At 41.6% G+C, this 15298-nt stretch overlaps 3 protein-coding genes across 6 annotated transcripts; 2 read left to right on the top strand and 1 right to left on the bottom strand.

The window, feature by feature from the left end:
• Positions 1-655: 655 nt before the first annotated feature.
• On the bottom strand, positions 656-9130 carry map2k4a (mitogen-activated protein kinase kinase 4a). Of its 4 annotated transcripts, XM_044101281.1 has the most exons (13): positions 8666-9130; positions 7331-7366; positions 6660-6692; positions 4618-4720; positions 4374-4548; positions 3529-3648; positions 3338-3457; positions 3213-3264; positions 3015-3142; positions 1858-1935; positions 1388-1536; positions 1261-1306; positions 656-1192 (listed from the first exon to the last, which is right to left on the bottom strand). In XM_044101281.1, exons 1-13 carry the CDS (start codon positions 8820-8822, stop codon positions 1079-1081), a joined length of 1311 nt encoding a protein of 436 aa, XP_043957216.1. In that variant the 5' UTR covers positions 8823-9130; the 3' UTR covers positions 656-1078. The 4 variants fall into 4 exon arrangements, with proteins under 4 accessions (XP_043957216.1, XP_043957219.1, XP_043957217.1 ...); XM_044101284.1 differs by lacking the exon at positions 6660-6692 and having other exon boundaries at positions 4618-4708; XM_044101282.1 differs by lacking the exon at positions 6660-6692 and having other exon boundaries at positions 8666-9129.
• Positions 9131-10203: 1073 nt separating this feature from the next.
• Positions 10204-11832, top strand: tmem220 (transmembrane protein 220). The gene is made up of 6 exons (XM_044101280.1): positions 10204-10366; positions 10443-10472; positions 10541-10601; positions 10791-10914; positions 11230-11289; positions 11361-11832. Exons 1-6 carry the CDS (start codon positions 10268-10270, stop codon positions 11491-11493), a joined length of 507 nt encoding a protein of 168 aa, XP_043957215.1. The 5' UTR covers positions 10204-10267; the 3' UTR covers positions 11494-11832.
• Positions 11833-11943: 111 nt separating this feature from the next.
• On the top strand, positions 11944-14424 carry LOC122822532 (protein SCO1 homolog, mitochondrial). The gene is made up of 7 exons (XM_044101279.1): positions 11944-12256; positions 12523-12633; positions 13037-13127; positions 13274-13471; positions 13550-13642; positions 13956-14071; positions 14143-14424. The coding sequence occupies exons 1-7, from the start codon at positions 12110-12112 to the stop codon at positions 14275-14277; spliced, it is 891 nt and encodes a 296-aa protein (XP_043957214.1). The 5' UTR covers positions 11944-12109; the 3' UTR covers positions 14278-14424.
• Positions 14425-15298: the final 874 nt, after the last annotated feature.

Below are 15298 nucleotides of genomic sequence, written 5' to 3'. Positions count from 1 at the left end.
CAACATTTACAACTAAGAACTTGAATAGTGTGACATAAAATAGATGTAGCTCCTTTACTCTGATGCCCCTAAATAAAACCCAGATGTCATGAAATGAGTAAAAAGGGAGAAGGAGTCAAACCCTGTGAAACATGGCGGTGGATGCATCATCCTGTGGGATGTTTTTCTAAAAGTAATGCAGCTCAACAGAAAGTCACTCCACACTTTTCAGATTGGTTTAAGAAATTTGGGGCATTTGGTGGAAATGTTACACAGAAGCTGGATGGATTCAACACGTTGGAATGAAGCTAAATGTTTTATTTACGGTGCTGCTGTGAAGCCTAGTGGTCCAAAACAAACTCCCTCCTGCTACTTCCTGTCTCTTTGTCGTTTTCTCCAGTAGTAACATCCGGCTGTTGATCACATGACTGACGCTGAGCGTTTCCATTACAGTTTTTTGCATCTATTTTAATATGGCTGAAAATTCACTTCATCATAAAGCAAAAGGTTATTTAATTGGAAAACTTTTGGTTTTAAATTAGTGTGAATTTAAATTTGGTGAATTAATTTATTTTAGTCACTTTAAGTTGCGTAATGTGGTTAAAGGAAACGGCGTCGGCCCAGATTTTCCTGAGCGTTTCCAGAGGAGCTCCATGACAGAAGACAGGAGTCGTCGTTTCCTTTCTCCTGTCTTTATTCGTTCATCAGCAAGGCGCGTCCTGCAGGCCTGAACGCATCGCGGCGTTCAGGCGTCACACAGGTGGAGCAGGTAGCAGGTAACGGCCAGGATGATTCCAGTCCACATCGTTTTGGTTCCATAAATACAATTTGCACATAATTTTTCCTGGAAGTCACTGATACCAACAACAGCTGACTGATCCAGCTCCTAATGTGTGTGTGTGTGTGTGTGTGTGTGTGAGCGTGCGTGTGTGAGCATATGTGTGTGTGTGTGGAGAACAGAGAAACAGAAGTGGGAATATATACAGTCTGAACCATAATGGTGTTTTTTTTTCTTAACACTGCAATAAGGGGACCAAGCAATTTTACACAAAGATTTGTTGCTGCGTTTGTTTCTGTCGGATCGTTTCCTGACCGGCTCTCACTCCATGAACGTGGGGGAGCTGGGAGAGGCCGGCATCTGATCCAGGATCCTGCAGACGTATCCGGCCACGTCCACAGAGCGCTCCTCGTACATCTGAATGAACGGGTCTCTCTGGAGGTTAAGGAAAATAAAGAAATGAAAACAAATTCGTACCAAGTCTATAGTTTAAATAAACCTACCAGCAGCTCTCTGTACTTTGGCCTCTTGGATTCATCCTTTGTAAGGCTGGAAATGACAAAGAAAAGCGTCAGTTCCCATCTGTGTCCAGCAGAGGGCAGCAGCGGTTGCTGCGTTTCATTTTCTCACCACACGTTGACAAAGGAGATGAACTTCGGGGAGAAACGCCTCTCGTCCGAGTTGCTGAGCTGCGGCGGATCTCCTCTGACCACCTGAGTCAGCTGGTCGAACACGCTGTTCCACTTCGGGTAGGGGAACCGTCCTGTGGCCAGCTCATACTGACACACACACACACACACACACACACAGACACACACACACACTGCATTGTTATTATATTTAATAAGGTTTACTGCATAAGAGCCCCAGTAAAACAAACTTTAATCTGATTTTGGTTTAAAATCTGGAATCGACGGAGGGTTAGCGCACAAAACCAGTTCTGCTGGATCAGAACTGGATCGATTCTGGTCTGGATCAGTCCTGGTCTGGTCCCGGTCAGGTTCTGGTCCGGTCCTGGATCAGTTTTGGTCCTGGTCCGGTTCTGGTCCCGGTTCTACCAGTCAGTGCTCCCCAGCTGTCTGGCAGCAGGATGAACTCACCAGTGTGATTCCCAGACTCCAGACGTCGGATCGAACGTCGTAGCCCTGCCTGGAGGCGCTGGGGTCGATCCGCTCCGGCTGGAGAAACGTCACAAACACAAAGTCAATCCTGGGAAACACAAGATTCTACATTATTCTGGACTTTGGGAAGCATTTGATTCATGAGCAGGAAGGTTTCCATCTGCAGCCCGCAGGATGCCTCATCCTCTGTCAGTCACATGCAGCTCCGTCCTCATTCTGCAGAGCAGCTGCAGCTGAGGCACAGGAAGCTCCTCGCTGGCCTAGTTAAAGGCCTGAAATAGCTGCTGAGGTCAGCCAGCAGATCGGCTGCAAGGAGCCGAACGTCTGATCACTGCGAATAAAACCAAGATAATATCTGATCTGTTTATTTCTGATTTCTGGATCTGGTTCTGTGTCGACCCGACCTGCAGATCCAGACGGATTCAAGCAGCTTGAACTGAATCCACTGATCATCAGACTAAAGTATCAAACACATCTAAACCAGTCCGGCTGTTCGATGCCCAGACGGATTTCTGCGATTGTTCCCACCAAAATGACCGACTGCGGCAATTTTTTAAAATAAGTTTCAAAGTTTAAATCTAACTTTGATTTTAACAAAAAGTTTAAATTGCTGAACATCATCTTCCAAAAAATAATAATAAATAAAACAAGATTTCAACATATTCAATATCTAAAATCTAAAGACTTTCCTAAAATATCAGCCTTAATACAAACAAATTCATGTCCCGAGGAGGGGTCAAAGGTCAAAGGAAGAACTTGTGAGCGTCTCAAAATGGTTTTTGCAAATAAAGAAATAAATTAAAAGGAAACTTTTACTGTTTAGACTTTAGAGAAACAGGAAGTCGATTAGGAGGCGAATGAAGGGGATTGGCTGAGATTCAGCCAGTGGCAGCGATTGGTCAGAGAAAAGGAAAACCAGGAAATGATAGATGATTGGTCAGATTTGTAGAAAAGTTGGAAGTCAATGCAAACTTTGTGAATGAGTGAATCTGCATCAATAGTTACAATCAGAACTTCCTGTGGAGACAGGAAGTTTGTGCTTTCTCCTCGTTCACTGCTGAAGGAGACTTTCTGCGGCGCTCTGCCACGCGGCGCTCTGCCTGCGGCGCCCCGCCCTGCCTGCGGCGCCTACTCACCGCCATGTACGGCCTGCAGCCGGCGTCTCTGGTTTTGGCGATGGAGTCCACCAGCTGACCGCTGATGCCAAAGTCGCAGAGCTTTATGTTTCCGTTTCTGTCCAGCAGGATGTTGGACGGCTTGATGTCTGAGCGGAGAGACGGACGGTGAGCAGCGAAGAGCTGACGGATGAAACCAGAGCAGCTGGGAGCGCTTACCTCGGTGGATTATCTTCAAGTTTTCCTTTAAGTGGTTTAGTGCCTTCACAGTCTGCAGACCAAAACCAGAAGTTAGCAGGTGAAATTTAATGAAAGCAAACAGTAAAACACAGAAACAAACTTACAGCTAAAGTGATTTTTCCTAATATCTCTTCAGGAATCACGTCGTCTAACGAGCCGTATACAAACTTGTAAAATTTGTCTAACGAGTTAGCCATGAGTTCCATGCAGATCCAGCAATCCCCCTGAAACAAACAGGACATCGAATCATCTGCAGGGAAAACAAAAAGTGTTTGTGTCCCAGAAAGTGTCTGACCTCTCTGAACAGAGCGCCGTAGAACTGGACGATGTACGGACAGTCGCTGCTTCTCATCACCACGTCCAGATCCATCAGCAGCTGCTTCTGCTCCTTCTCATCCACCGTGGAGCGAATCCTCTGAGGAAAAACAAAACGGTTTCAGGGAGTGGACACAGCATGACGGATCGGAATAAAATCTTATTATCACCGCAGATTAAACATGAAACTGAAATCTAATCGATTCGAAAGAAGAGGAAAAGATTTGTCAGTTTGGTTAAAGATGAATGTTGCTTTATGGATATTTTACAGCAGATGACCTGCAGGATAAATTCACTAATTTAATTTGGGAAGATTATAAGATGTGACACAAGTAGGAACGATGAAATCAGCAATAAACCAAATAACCACAAAATAAATTAAAACAAGCTGAAGAATTTCCATTAGAATGATTTTTCATTTCTCTCCTTCATCCATAAACTGCATGATAAAAGTTTTATAGAGACTTTAAAACTTGTTATTTATTTTAAACATCTTCCAGCTCAGAGTCAAATGTTTATTAAAGTTTAAAGCTTATTAATCTGTGAGAATCTTTAATTTCCTTATTGTTCCATCTCTGGCCTCAAAATGACAAAATTATTGTTTATCATAATTTAATTGTTTATCAATGAGTAAAAATTAATTGTGTAATTTAAGAAGCTCCGTCTTATTCCTACTCCTTTTGGGATCTAATATAGAAGTTTCTTTTTTAAGATTATTATTGATATTGTTGGTTTTCTTTGTAATTATTTTATTTTTGCTGTGACACTTCACTTGTTTGAAATAAATGAACATTCATTTCATTTTTCCTGCCGTCGTTAGCTCACCTTCACGGCCATGATCATGTTGCTGGGTTTGTGCACCATCTTGTTGACGGAGCCGTAAGCCCCCCGGCCGATTTCGCCCAGATCCTTCAGGTCCTCGGCGGTGAAGTCCCAGTGCTGCTCCGGGGAAATCTTCAGCTTCCCCGACGACTCGATGCTGTGAGTCCTCAGCCTCTCTCTGGGGAAACAGCAGCCACTGAGCATCCAACACAGCCGGGTTTTTAACACTGGCAGGGCGCTCGCTCACATGTGAGGGTTCTGAAACGGAGGTCCGGCCGTGTTCAGGGAGAACCTGGTGGAGGGTTTGATGGACGGGTTGGCGAAGTTCAGCTTCAGCGCTTTGCGTTTACCTGAGCGGCAGGAGAAAGTTTTACAAACGTAACAAACACAAAGAGCAGAGCAAAACGAAAACCAGGAATGGAATGTTAAATATGCAAAAACCACAAAATGAGCCAAAGAAGGATGAAAAGACGAGTACAGGAACATTTACTGAAACATCTGGATGGAATGATTTCCAGAGAGAAGGGGCGTGAGAAGCAAAACGCTCCAGATCAGAAAAATGATCAGATAAAGATGTTTAGAAACATTTCTAACATCAATGAAGACTAAACTGTCACATGAGAATCAATACACTAAATATTTATATTCTGTTAAATTAAACTGGGAACTCTGACAATAGTTTCTTCCTCCCATTGTTGCTACATTAGGATTCATTAAATATGCAGAAAATAATCAGAAATCAGGAATATGAACTGTACTAACAGCTGAAAATGTTTTTAATTCTTGAAGTGTTCATTCATTCACAAAACGATGTAAACATGAGTTTCAAATCAGCCACCAGCACAGCTAGCTAACTGCTCAGCTAGCCACCAGCAATGCTAGCTAACTGCTCAGCTAGCTAACTGCTCAGCTAGCTAACTGCTCAGCTAGCTAACTGCTCAGCTAGCCACCAGCACAGCTAGCTAACTGCTCAGCTAGCCACCAGCACAGCTAGCTAACTGCTCAGCTAGCCACCAGCACAGCTAGGTATCAGATTCTTTAAAAGTAGTTTCAGTTTAACACAACAGAGCATGAATATCAGTTGAGATACAAATGGTAGCATGTTTCCGCTAATGCTAACATCAGGGCTAGCATTAGTGTGATAACACCAATGGCTTAACCACAGACAAAACAGTGAGATTAAACTGTTTCATTCAGACTATTTATGTTCACCACATTTTGAGTTGCAAGCTGGAAACAGACACAGAGCCAGATGTAACTAAAGCTAATGCTAAACTTAGCATTAGCATGGTATTAGTGTTAGCATGTTTTCCTAAAACTACTGTCAAAGGTCTAGTGTTTAATGTAAAGTTACCTCAGATTTATTATTATTAAATTGCTAACGCCTGCATGCTACTAAACATGTTAATGTCAGTACCAAAGCTTAAGAAGGCTAAAGCTAACAGTTTCATAATATTACAAGTGTCTAAAAGAAATTAAGAGAAGCGAATCCTAAACCGTATTTACTTAGCATGTAGCATCTATATAAGAATCAAAATGGTGGTGAATGAGTGAACATTTCAACATTTCATCTGCTGCAGGACTCTTCTACTTTATAATCTTCTGATTTTTAGAAACGGTTTGGTTTTTATCACTTCATTTACACCCCAACTCTTTGTAACAAAAACACAGCACAGCATGCTGAACTTCACCCTGAATGCAAACACAAAGTGGGAAGGTAAACAAGAAACAGAGCAGGACATAAAAACATTATGATGGAAACATGCAAGATTAACTGCTTTGATTTCACCTTGAATCGAATGTTTGCACCACAGGAGTGTGTGCAGGAAAAGGCCAAACAGCGACAACGTCAGTGTTTTCACCAAATACTAGAGGACAGCTGGAGTGGACCCACACCCCAAATACCAGAAACAAAACAGGACAAGCAAACACTTGTGTTGCTTGTTAGTTGGACACTGGAAACCTCAGAGTTAGAGTTGTAAGAGTGGAGCTGGCAGAGGCCTCCATCACAGTGAGGAGCAGCCAGAGATCTGCTGGGAGCCACACCTGAATGCTAGCTTCGGCCATTCAGAGCAGATCTGCTGTTTCTGGGCATGCTGCAGCTGTCTGCTTAGAGTCAGTACAATCTGTGGAGCCCAGCTGCTGGTGGCGCAGGCCTACCAGGACCAGCGGGGCGATTAGGCTGGGATTAGTGGAGAACAGCAGGACAGACTCCCTCCATACCAAAGAGTCAGGCGGAAAGAAAGAGAGGAGTGCTGTTGGTGCTGAAGCAAAAGAGGTTTGGCTTACTTGGGTGAGCTCCAGACAGGTTTATCTGAAACCCTAGAGGTGAAAAGAAAGCTTTTACTCTTTTTAACAATCCTCAGGAGACTGCTTTGTCAGTTAGACATCAGAGTCTGTTGCTTTAAATTTGCCTCTTTGGTTTTGCGGCTCAGGTTTAAAAACATATTCTCAGAAATCTGCGTTGCTCTGCAGAGTTATTAGAGCTTCTGGAGGATCTTTTTGCAGACAGAATGCATTTGATGAAAGGAAATGCATTAGCATGCACCTGTAAGTCAGCTGCAGACAGTGGACCGCGATGAAATGGAGGAAATGAGAGGAAGACATGAGCAGCAGGTAAAACAAAACAAAAAGGATCAAAAGGAGAGAAGGAAGAAGCATTTTCAGATGGAAAAATGTGTTTTATTTTCTCCGGACAGCTCACCGTCGGTCAGCATCACATCGGGAGTTAGGAAGCAAAAATTAAGCAGCATTAAGAAACGAAACGGTCAGAGGAACTAAACGCACATCAGGACTAAACGTCACATCATTGAGAGACTTTAGCTACATAAATCACAGCTACTGAAGATTTAATTAATACTATCACAAAGGTTAGCTGCAGTAATCAAAAAGCATATTTTCAAAAATAGAGAAAGTTCTTATTGTTTTGCAGCAGGTGAGTGACAGCAGTGTGTGTGTACCTGTTTCACTCTGACATCTCCAGCAGGTGTTGGACTCTGAAAGTTAAAACAGGCAGAGTTTGCATAGAAAACAGAACCGTGGCAGAATTAACAGAATCCGACTGAATCTGGACTGAAACAAAAACAGGCTCCAGTTTTAGCAGCGACTCGACTCAAAGCTCCAGCTTCAAATCCGCTGGGAAATATTAAAAACTCACCAAACTCACCTTTACTGGGTTGGAAAATGAAATTCAGATGAAATTATAATGCTGAACTGTAACATAACCAGCATTTCAGATTCATTCAATCAGTTCAGTGAAAGTCTGTGACAGGTGAACACAGACTAATGGAATCGGTCCAATTAATATCCATTATAATACAATTTATTTCAAGAAAGGAAAATCCAGCTCAACTGAACAAAACAGATTTAAATGAAAGTAAAATCACTTTCATCACTGAAACTAGCTTAAAATCATAAACTGGTTCCAATTCACTTCAATCCAGCAGTAAATTGATTCCGTTTATAATCTGGTGTAAAGTTCAATCTATTTAAACTGGATTCAATTCAACAAAATTTAGATAAAAATATATGCAGTTCATTACAGTCCATAAACCCAGGGATCACATTAAATTCCAAAAACAGACTTTTTCCATTCATTTGTGTTTTAATTTGATCCAGTTCAACTTATTAAGTTAATCAGGTATGAACATGGAGGCTTTAACATCGATTCCCATTTGCGGTGCGAATAAATTGGACTTTAATTTTAAACGGGCTAATCCTCCACTCTGTCTTATAGTCAGAGTCCAGGTAATTCACGTAAATTTATTAGAAATTACTACAACCCACACTAATCCCGAAAAGATTTGAATTCTACACAGATTAAATCCACTTCAGTTCAGATCAGTTCCAGGATCCGAACTAAACTGTCTCAGTTGTTTTCATTTTTGGTACATAGTCCAAGTCGATCCTGTTCCAGATTCAAATCAAACTGATCTGTACACGGTGATGAAAACAAAGACCAATTATAGTTCAGATTATTCTGATCTCATTCAGCCAAATCCAATAAATATTAATTGAGAGAAACAATACATTTTTTTAAAAAAGCGATTTTGAAAGAAAGTGTAAAATCAAGCGCCTGAGCCAAAACTATTCTAAACCATTAACAGCAGAACCACTCAGTAAATCTCCCAGATCACCTGGAACCTTTGTTCCCATCTGAGTCAGTTATGTAATTAAAAAGCTGCTAACTCATTGTGCAAAATGTGACATATCCATCAGTGTAGAGAGTAGCCTCCCCGGGTTAGCCGTGCTAGCGTTAACCTTCACGGCAGCGGAATGGGCGCCTCCCCGCTTACCCTGCATGCTGCTCATCGTTGCGGTGTGCTGGGACTGGGACTGCTGCGGCTGCTGGTAGTGGTGCGTGACGGATCCCGCGTTGCTGCTGCTGTGGCTGCTGCCTGTCGTTGAACTGTTTGAACCAGGAGTCGCCATTGTTGTGTGTTTGAATTCCATCAGCAGCGCCAGGGGCTGCAATGCAGAGAGACTCGAACAGCAACTTCACTCCCTTTTCCTCCCTGCTGCTGTGAAAATTACAGCAACACTAGCGGCGGTGAGCCCCGCGAAACGAAGCAGACGACGAATGAAAAAGAGAATAAGTCCGTGAAATGACTAAATACGCGTTAAGGCTCGGGGGGCTGCGTGAGAAGCAGGCTACCTAGTGACAAAAACAAACACCCAACTGAGCTAAGCTAGCTAGACAGGCTAACAATCAGCTGACATTTCAACACCCACTAACCGCAGCAAGGCTGCAGCTGTTAGCCGAGGAGGGACCGGATGTTTTGTAGAAGCTCTTTCAAAATAAAACACAACACCAGGGCACACAAGATGCAGTAAAACTAATTCAGCGCATTTTTACTCAAGTAAAATTAAAAAGTATTTGGCAAAAAAGTTACTTAAGTACCAGGTAACTGATTATTTGATTTAACATTTTAAAATAATGTAATAAAATGCTTGTATGGAAATGTATTTTAGGGTAAAAAAAAATAAAATAAAAAAACACAAATAATTAGCATCGTTACTAAATATTAAATTCAGCCGGAAGAAATACCTTTCCAAATAATTTATGTAACGTGAAACTCCAAAACCAGTAATGTATGTTATAACAAAGTACTGAAATCTGTTTACTCCAGCTTCCAACTTCAAAGAATATTTTACATTTCTTTCTAAGCTATTTGTTTGTTTTCAAATTGAATTTTTATGTTCTTCTAAATCTGACATATATTTTTCTGATATTCTTTTTATTTTGTCTGTTCCTTTATTTTGCTAGCAGTTTATTCCTTGTTTCCAATTACAGGTTATGTTTCCATGTAAACTTGAATTGCTTTATTTTCTTAATCATAGAAATATTTTTTGCTGTATTTAACTGAATTTACGTTGCGTTTCATTTTATTAATGAGAAATTGTTTCAGACTTGCTAAACAAGCAGGCTTTGATGTGATTTGACAATAAATAACATGTAAAAAGTATATTACTACATGTTATCAGTTATTTTATCCTTTTTTGAAAAATATTTTTGGTTACCAATTTTGTGACAACTTTTTAATATTGATTGGATTTTATTCACAGTAAAAGCCAGTATGACGTGTTTCCGCAATGTCTTTAAAAGAGCGGAACGAGATTTATTTAGTCAAACGTCCATCGGTTGGAGGAATTTGCGTCAAATATCTATATCATTATAATTTTTATCCTTTTTTCTATTAATCTAACATAAAAATTTCACTCGTTAAATCGCTTGTCCAACTATAATGCGTTTTCCACCCCGCATCTTTCAGCTGAAGAAGTGAATATCGAACGTACCCTCGTCAGTGCAGCGACGGTATGTGCGTCTGTTGACTACCGTCTGTACGTCCCGGAGGCCCGGGCGGGGAGGAGGAGAAAAGGGACGATTCCAAAACACGATGGGAGAAGTTTGTGAGAAGATCTCATGGCTTTCTGTAGTTTGGCGATTAAGTAACGTTTTAATGTCTGTGTTTTTTACTCTGGCTTCTTATGTGCAGGTTAGCGCTTGATAAATGAGTGTTTACTCTGGTTTTCCTCTTTTAATGGTGATAATGCCATGTGTTGATCTTTCAGATCAATGATCCAGACGCAGGTTTATGGATGGTAGGTTTAGCGGCTTTGCAGTATTTTCCCCCGGGTTGCTGGTTGTTCTTGACGTGTTTCTGTTCCAGGTGGGTTATGCAGTTCCTGCTGTCCTCTGTGGTTTTATTGGCTTCAGACCTCATGTCACAGGTAGGCAGGAGAGTCTCACAGATTGCACAGAAACTACATCCTCTTTCCTGTTTAGCACTCTTGAGGAGAAGTTATTGGACTCTGCACCGTTACAGAACATTTATTAGTTCTAACAGCGCCATCTCGTGGCTGACATGGTAACATCACGGCTGGGTTTTCTGTATGTTTTGTTTCTGTTTTTAATTCCAGAAACTTTGCCCTGGAGGCGCGTTGCTGATCTCCACCTGATGATCTCCAGCGCAGCTATCTTCCTGTTAGGATGGAAACTTTACGCGGAGCGAGCGACGCAGATCTTCCAGCAGGAGGAGGGCAGGTCTGCTGGGGCTCATGTCAAAAAGAAAATAAAGATGTGCCTATAGAGTATAAAGGTTAAAAATAAAATAAAAAATCTGTTACATAATCCAAAATAGGTTTGGTTTCAGAGCATGAAATCTGTTCAGAGTCCTGTGTCCCAGCATAGAAATGGAAAGTTAAGTAGAAGGAAAAAGTCAGAGTAATAAGTAATAAGCATAACAATAACTGCTTATCATATATTTGTTAAAAAATATAAGTATCTGCTAAGGCTGCCAGCCAATTACAGATAATATCTATTAGTAATGTCCTTTTGCTTTCCAAATTCCCTCTTCAGAGAATTTTCTGGTCTTACGTTGACGGCTGTTTGGCTTCTTTTGTGTCGCCGTTCTGGAAGGTAATTTGCTCTTCAACTCCAGTTTAATTTGAGTTTCTGATAGATTTAGACTTTGCTGTCTTTTTCCTCAGAGCTCCGGTCGGGAAGCTGCGCGTCTCCACAGCTGTGGCCATCACAGTTTTCCCCATTGTGGCTTGGCTTTACTACCACATCAATAAGGAGCTGCGGTCAGACTGGCCGTCTCACTGTAAAACTGCCATTTAAAGCAGCTCCACCTGCCATAACATTCCTTTCTTTGTTCAATGTAGAAAACCTTTGCCAAAGAAGTACTGATTTTTGTAGATCTATATATACATTAAAGCAGACAAATGTTTCATTTATTTGTGATTACACCGAAATTATGTTTATCTCAAAGTGACTTTTGTTGGATGTTGTTTTTTTCAAAATGTGTAAATAACAAACCTGGACACAGCAGTCTATTTTTTCCAACTGCACTGTTTTATTTTTACTCTGGGTGGCAGCAAAGAGCTCTGAGGGTTAAAAGTGAAGACTGAAGAAGATTAAATTAATCAATCAATCAATCAATAAAAAAATACTATTCTTTTTCTTTGTCTAATTATGTGGTTTTTATAGGCAGCAGTTTGATATCCGCTTTTACCCCACTTTCCAGGTGGTGGCGGTAGTGCGCCGAAACGGCGTCGCCATTAAACAAGGAGAAGAAGACGTGTCTGAAACGCCTTATCCCAGATCAGTTTGCTCAGGTCTTAACGTTCTAACCTTGACCTCACACTGACCCCAGAACTGCCGTTCTTAATCAGGTGTTTCTCCATGAAACTTCCGTGTGTTTAGCAACAGCGGTTCCGTAAAGGTTAAAGCCAACATGAGCGCTCTGTTTCAGAACCTGGGCTGCTGGCTGGTTCAGAGTAAAGTCCTCCAGAACCGAGCCATCAGACTCGCTCGCAGTTTAATTGGAAGGGAAGCCGGGCGGAAACACGCGCTGTCAGCGCGGACAGAGCTCTGCTACCTGGTAGGTAAAAGCTAGGAGCTTCCACCGAACTCCATAGAAGAAACAGGCAAATTAGCGCCTATTTCCATTTTATGTACATTTAAATCAAAATGTAGACATTATTGTAAGTGCAATTTTATCTGTGTACTCGTCCTGAAAATTCGGTGGTGCCATTTTGTACATTAATTTATAATTTTATTTGTTAAAATTGTTTGCCACAAAAAACTGGATGTGGTGATGTATAAAAAGCTTGTAGCGGTTTGTCATATTTCATCTGTTTCGTTCAGGTGCACGCCAGCCGGTGGCACACCTGCAGAGGAACACAGTGGTTGAAGCTTCACAGCTCCAGATCGTTTTCCTCACTGCCCTCATCAGGCGACAAGTCCAAGAAGTCAGGGGTAAAACTTTTAATGTGGAAGATTAAAAGATTATGTGGAACATAAACATAAACTTTGTGTTACACACATGTAAGCAACAAGTCAGTTCTAAGTGGTTTACATGATAAAAACACAAAAATAAAAAGTCATAAAAGTGACATAATTGACAGTAATGCCAAAAACCCAATTTTAGGGGACCATAAAGAAAGCCCACAGCATGACACTTCCACCACCATGTCTTACAGTGGATGTGTTGTTATTTTTTTGGGATAAATATTTAGAAATATGCCCTGAAATCTCAGGTTTTCCTGTGGGGTTTTGGGAGGTTTTAGCGTTGTCTTGGTGATTTTTACTCCTATGATTGTGAAGCTTATTCATCAGTGAGCTGATGTGTTGGTTCATGTTTTCCATTTGGACATTTCAGCCTGTGACGTGGAAATCTTTAGCGGTGACGTTTGCTATCGGAGGGGCTCTGCTGGGAGGGATGAAATATTTCAAGAAGGAAAAAGAGGAGTGTGAGTAGCTCCGTGCATAAAGTGGTGCTAAAAATTTTGATTCCCTGATTTTCTCTTGGCGATTCAGAAGGAAATGGTTTGGATTTTGTGTTTTTGTGCGTAGAGGATTTCCGTGTTGATCTGTGTCTTGCCGTTTTGCCTGTCAGTGATTGAGAAGGAGCGGAACAAGTCGCTGGGCCGGCCGGCGCTGGGCGGCCCGTTCTCCCTCATCGATCACAACAACAAGCCGTCCAGGAGTGAAGACTTCCTGGGCCAGTGGATCCTGATTTACTTTGGCTTCACGCACTGCCCAGACATCTGCCCCGACGAGATCGAGAAGATGATCGAGGTGGTGGATGAGATAGGTGATCGACTGAGTTTTTAAACAGAACTACAGGCTGAGGTTTGCACCGTTAACAGACTTCCTGTTTGTGTTTCTGCAGACAGAATCAAGACTCTTCCAAACCTGACGCCCATCCTGATCACCATCGACCCAGACAGAGACACTGCAGAGGCCATGGCTGCGTATGTGAAAGGTACCAGAACACGCCTCCTACTTAACAGGACCATCCGTGGTCACTAGTGATTTCATGGAGTTTATCAGTTTCTGATTGTTTTTTTCTGCCTTTTTAGTCCTGAGCTGCAGGTTCAGGATTTCTAATCACTTTTTTGTGACATGATGATTCATCCTGGCACAAAATCACAGTCTAGCCTAGAGTTGACCTGAATTTAAGTCCAAGTAAAACATGCATGTGAAACAAGAACATTACCGGGGGAAAAATTCAATTCTCAAAAACCAAAAATTAAGTTAATGAATGAAGTTAATTTAGCATTTCCTGGCTGCTGCAGAGTTTTCCCCGAAGCTGATTGGGCTGACGGGGTCGGTGGCTCAGGTGGAGCAGGTGTCCAGAGCGTACCGCGTCTACTACAGCCAGGGGCCGAAGGACGAAGACAACGACTACATCGTGAGTCCGCCGCGCTGCGCTCCGTCGCCAGCGTCCAGGCCGAGCGTCTAACCGGCTGCTGTCGCCCGCAGGTGGATCACACCATCATCATGTACCTGGTGGGACCCGACGGAGAGTTCGTCGATTACTTTGGGCAGAACAAGCGCAGCGCCGAGATCAGCGGCGCCATCGCAGCTCACATGAGGAAGTACCAGAAACAGAAGTGATGAGGGGGCGGGGCTTAAAGCCCAGCATGAACTGACTGACCTCAGGCGTCTCACTGCTGCTGTCTTATATTATTACTTTGTGTCTTTTTACTCATTTGCTGTTTTTATATCAGGATTTCTTCTCAGCCAATTAAATGATGTCATTCAGTTCAGGTTTCCTGTGTGTGTGTGTGTGTGTGTGTGTGAAGATTGAAAACACTAACTGTATTTCCTGTTTACATCCAGACGATGATCAGGTTTTGGCTCCACCTACAGGTTGGAAGAAGAACAGTGTTTTTTCATCAAGCGCTTTAAAGCTTATTTATGTCAAATCTTGAGTCTTTCAGTGATTCTAAATGCTGAATTAAACTTTTAAAAGGATAAATTAGTTACTGCTGTGAATTTTAAAATTAGGCCTCCAGTTCAAAGAAGAAGCGTCATAATTCAGAGATCATTTATCCAACGTTTCCATCAGTCAGGTCTGGATTGTTTGGGTTTCTGTAGCGATTTCAGTAAAATTTGATTAAAAAAAAACTCGTTTTTCCTGCTGAGTGACAGATTGTCTGTTGGACTGAGAAATTCTGACTGCTTGGTTGAATTTTTTAGTTTGATCCTGTTTTTGGTTTTTACAGAATTAGTTTCCAAAGTTTTGTGAATTTTGGCTCATTATGTCACAATTTAGCTTCGAGTGTCAAATATTCGGTTGCTGGGCTTCCTGAAAAGGCGGGAATCACCATGGCAACCTGTGACCTGGTCTTGTTTTACATTTCTCCCAACAATAAAGTTCATGTATTTTGAATTTTCAGACAGTAGCTGCTTTTCAAAACATCTACAGAAACATTCATGTTATCAGTTTTGCTTTTTTATCTGTTTTTTTTATTATTGCTTCATTTACAGTTCTAAATTTGATGTACAATAAAACTTACCTAAAAATATTTTCTCTGAGTTACAATGTAAATTTATGATCCATTTATGAACATAGAGAATTTTAGATTTAAAAATTACTTTACAGCTATGAAACTGTAAACCTGTGATTTTTATT

Source organism: Gambusia affinis, linkage group LG19 (genome assembly GCF_019740435.1).
Source record: "Gambusia affinis linkage group LG19, SWU_Gaff_1.0, whole genome shotgun sequence".
Classification (NCBI taxonomy): domain Eukaryota; kingdom Metazoa; phylum Chordata; class Actinopteri; order Cyprinodontiformes; family Poeciliidae; genus Gambusia; species Gambusia affinis.
The sequence above is the reverse complement of the archived record's forward strand: the minus strand, read 5'-3'. Positions and strand labels throughout refer to the sequence as shown.

Coding starts and splice junctions, on each gene's coding strand:
- map2k4a (XM_044101281.1), bottom strand. CDS start 8,822: ATGGAATTCAAACACACAACAATGGCGACTCCTGGTTCAAACAGTTCA. Junction 7,367..8,665: donor AACGATGAGCAGCATGCAGG/GTAAGCGGGGAG, acceptor TTTAACTTTCAG/AGTCCAACACCTGCTGGAGA. Junction 1,537..1,857: donor GGAGTCTGGGAATCACACTG/GTGAGTTCATCC, acceptor TGTGTGTGTCAG/TATGAGCTGGCCACAGGACG.
- tmem220 (XM_044101280.1), top strand. CDS start 10,268: ATGGGAGAAGTTTGTGAGAAGATCTCATGGCTTTCTGTAGTTTGGCGA. Junction 10,367..10,442: donor CTCTGGCTTCTTATGTGCAG/GTTAGCGCTTGA, acceptor TTGATCTTTCAG/ATCAATGATCCAGACGCAGG. Junction 11,290..11,360: donor TTGTGTCGCCGTTCTGGAAG/GTAATTTGCTCT, acceptor CTTTTTCCTCAG/AGCTCCGGTCGGGAAGCTGC.
- LOC122822532 (XM_044101279.1), top strand. CDS start 12,110: ATGAGCGCTCTGTTTCAGAACCTGGGCTGCTGGCTGGTTCAGAGTAAA. Junction 12,257..12,522: donor GGACAGAGCTCTGCTACCTG/GTAGGTAAAAGC, acceptor TGTTTCGTTCAG/GTGCACGCCAGCCGGTGGCA. Junction 13,128..13,273: donor CAAGAAGGAAAAAGAGGAGT/GTGAGTAGCTCC, acceptor TTTGCCTGTCAG/TGATTGAGAAGGAGCGGAAC.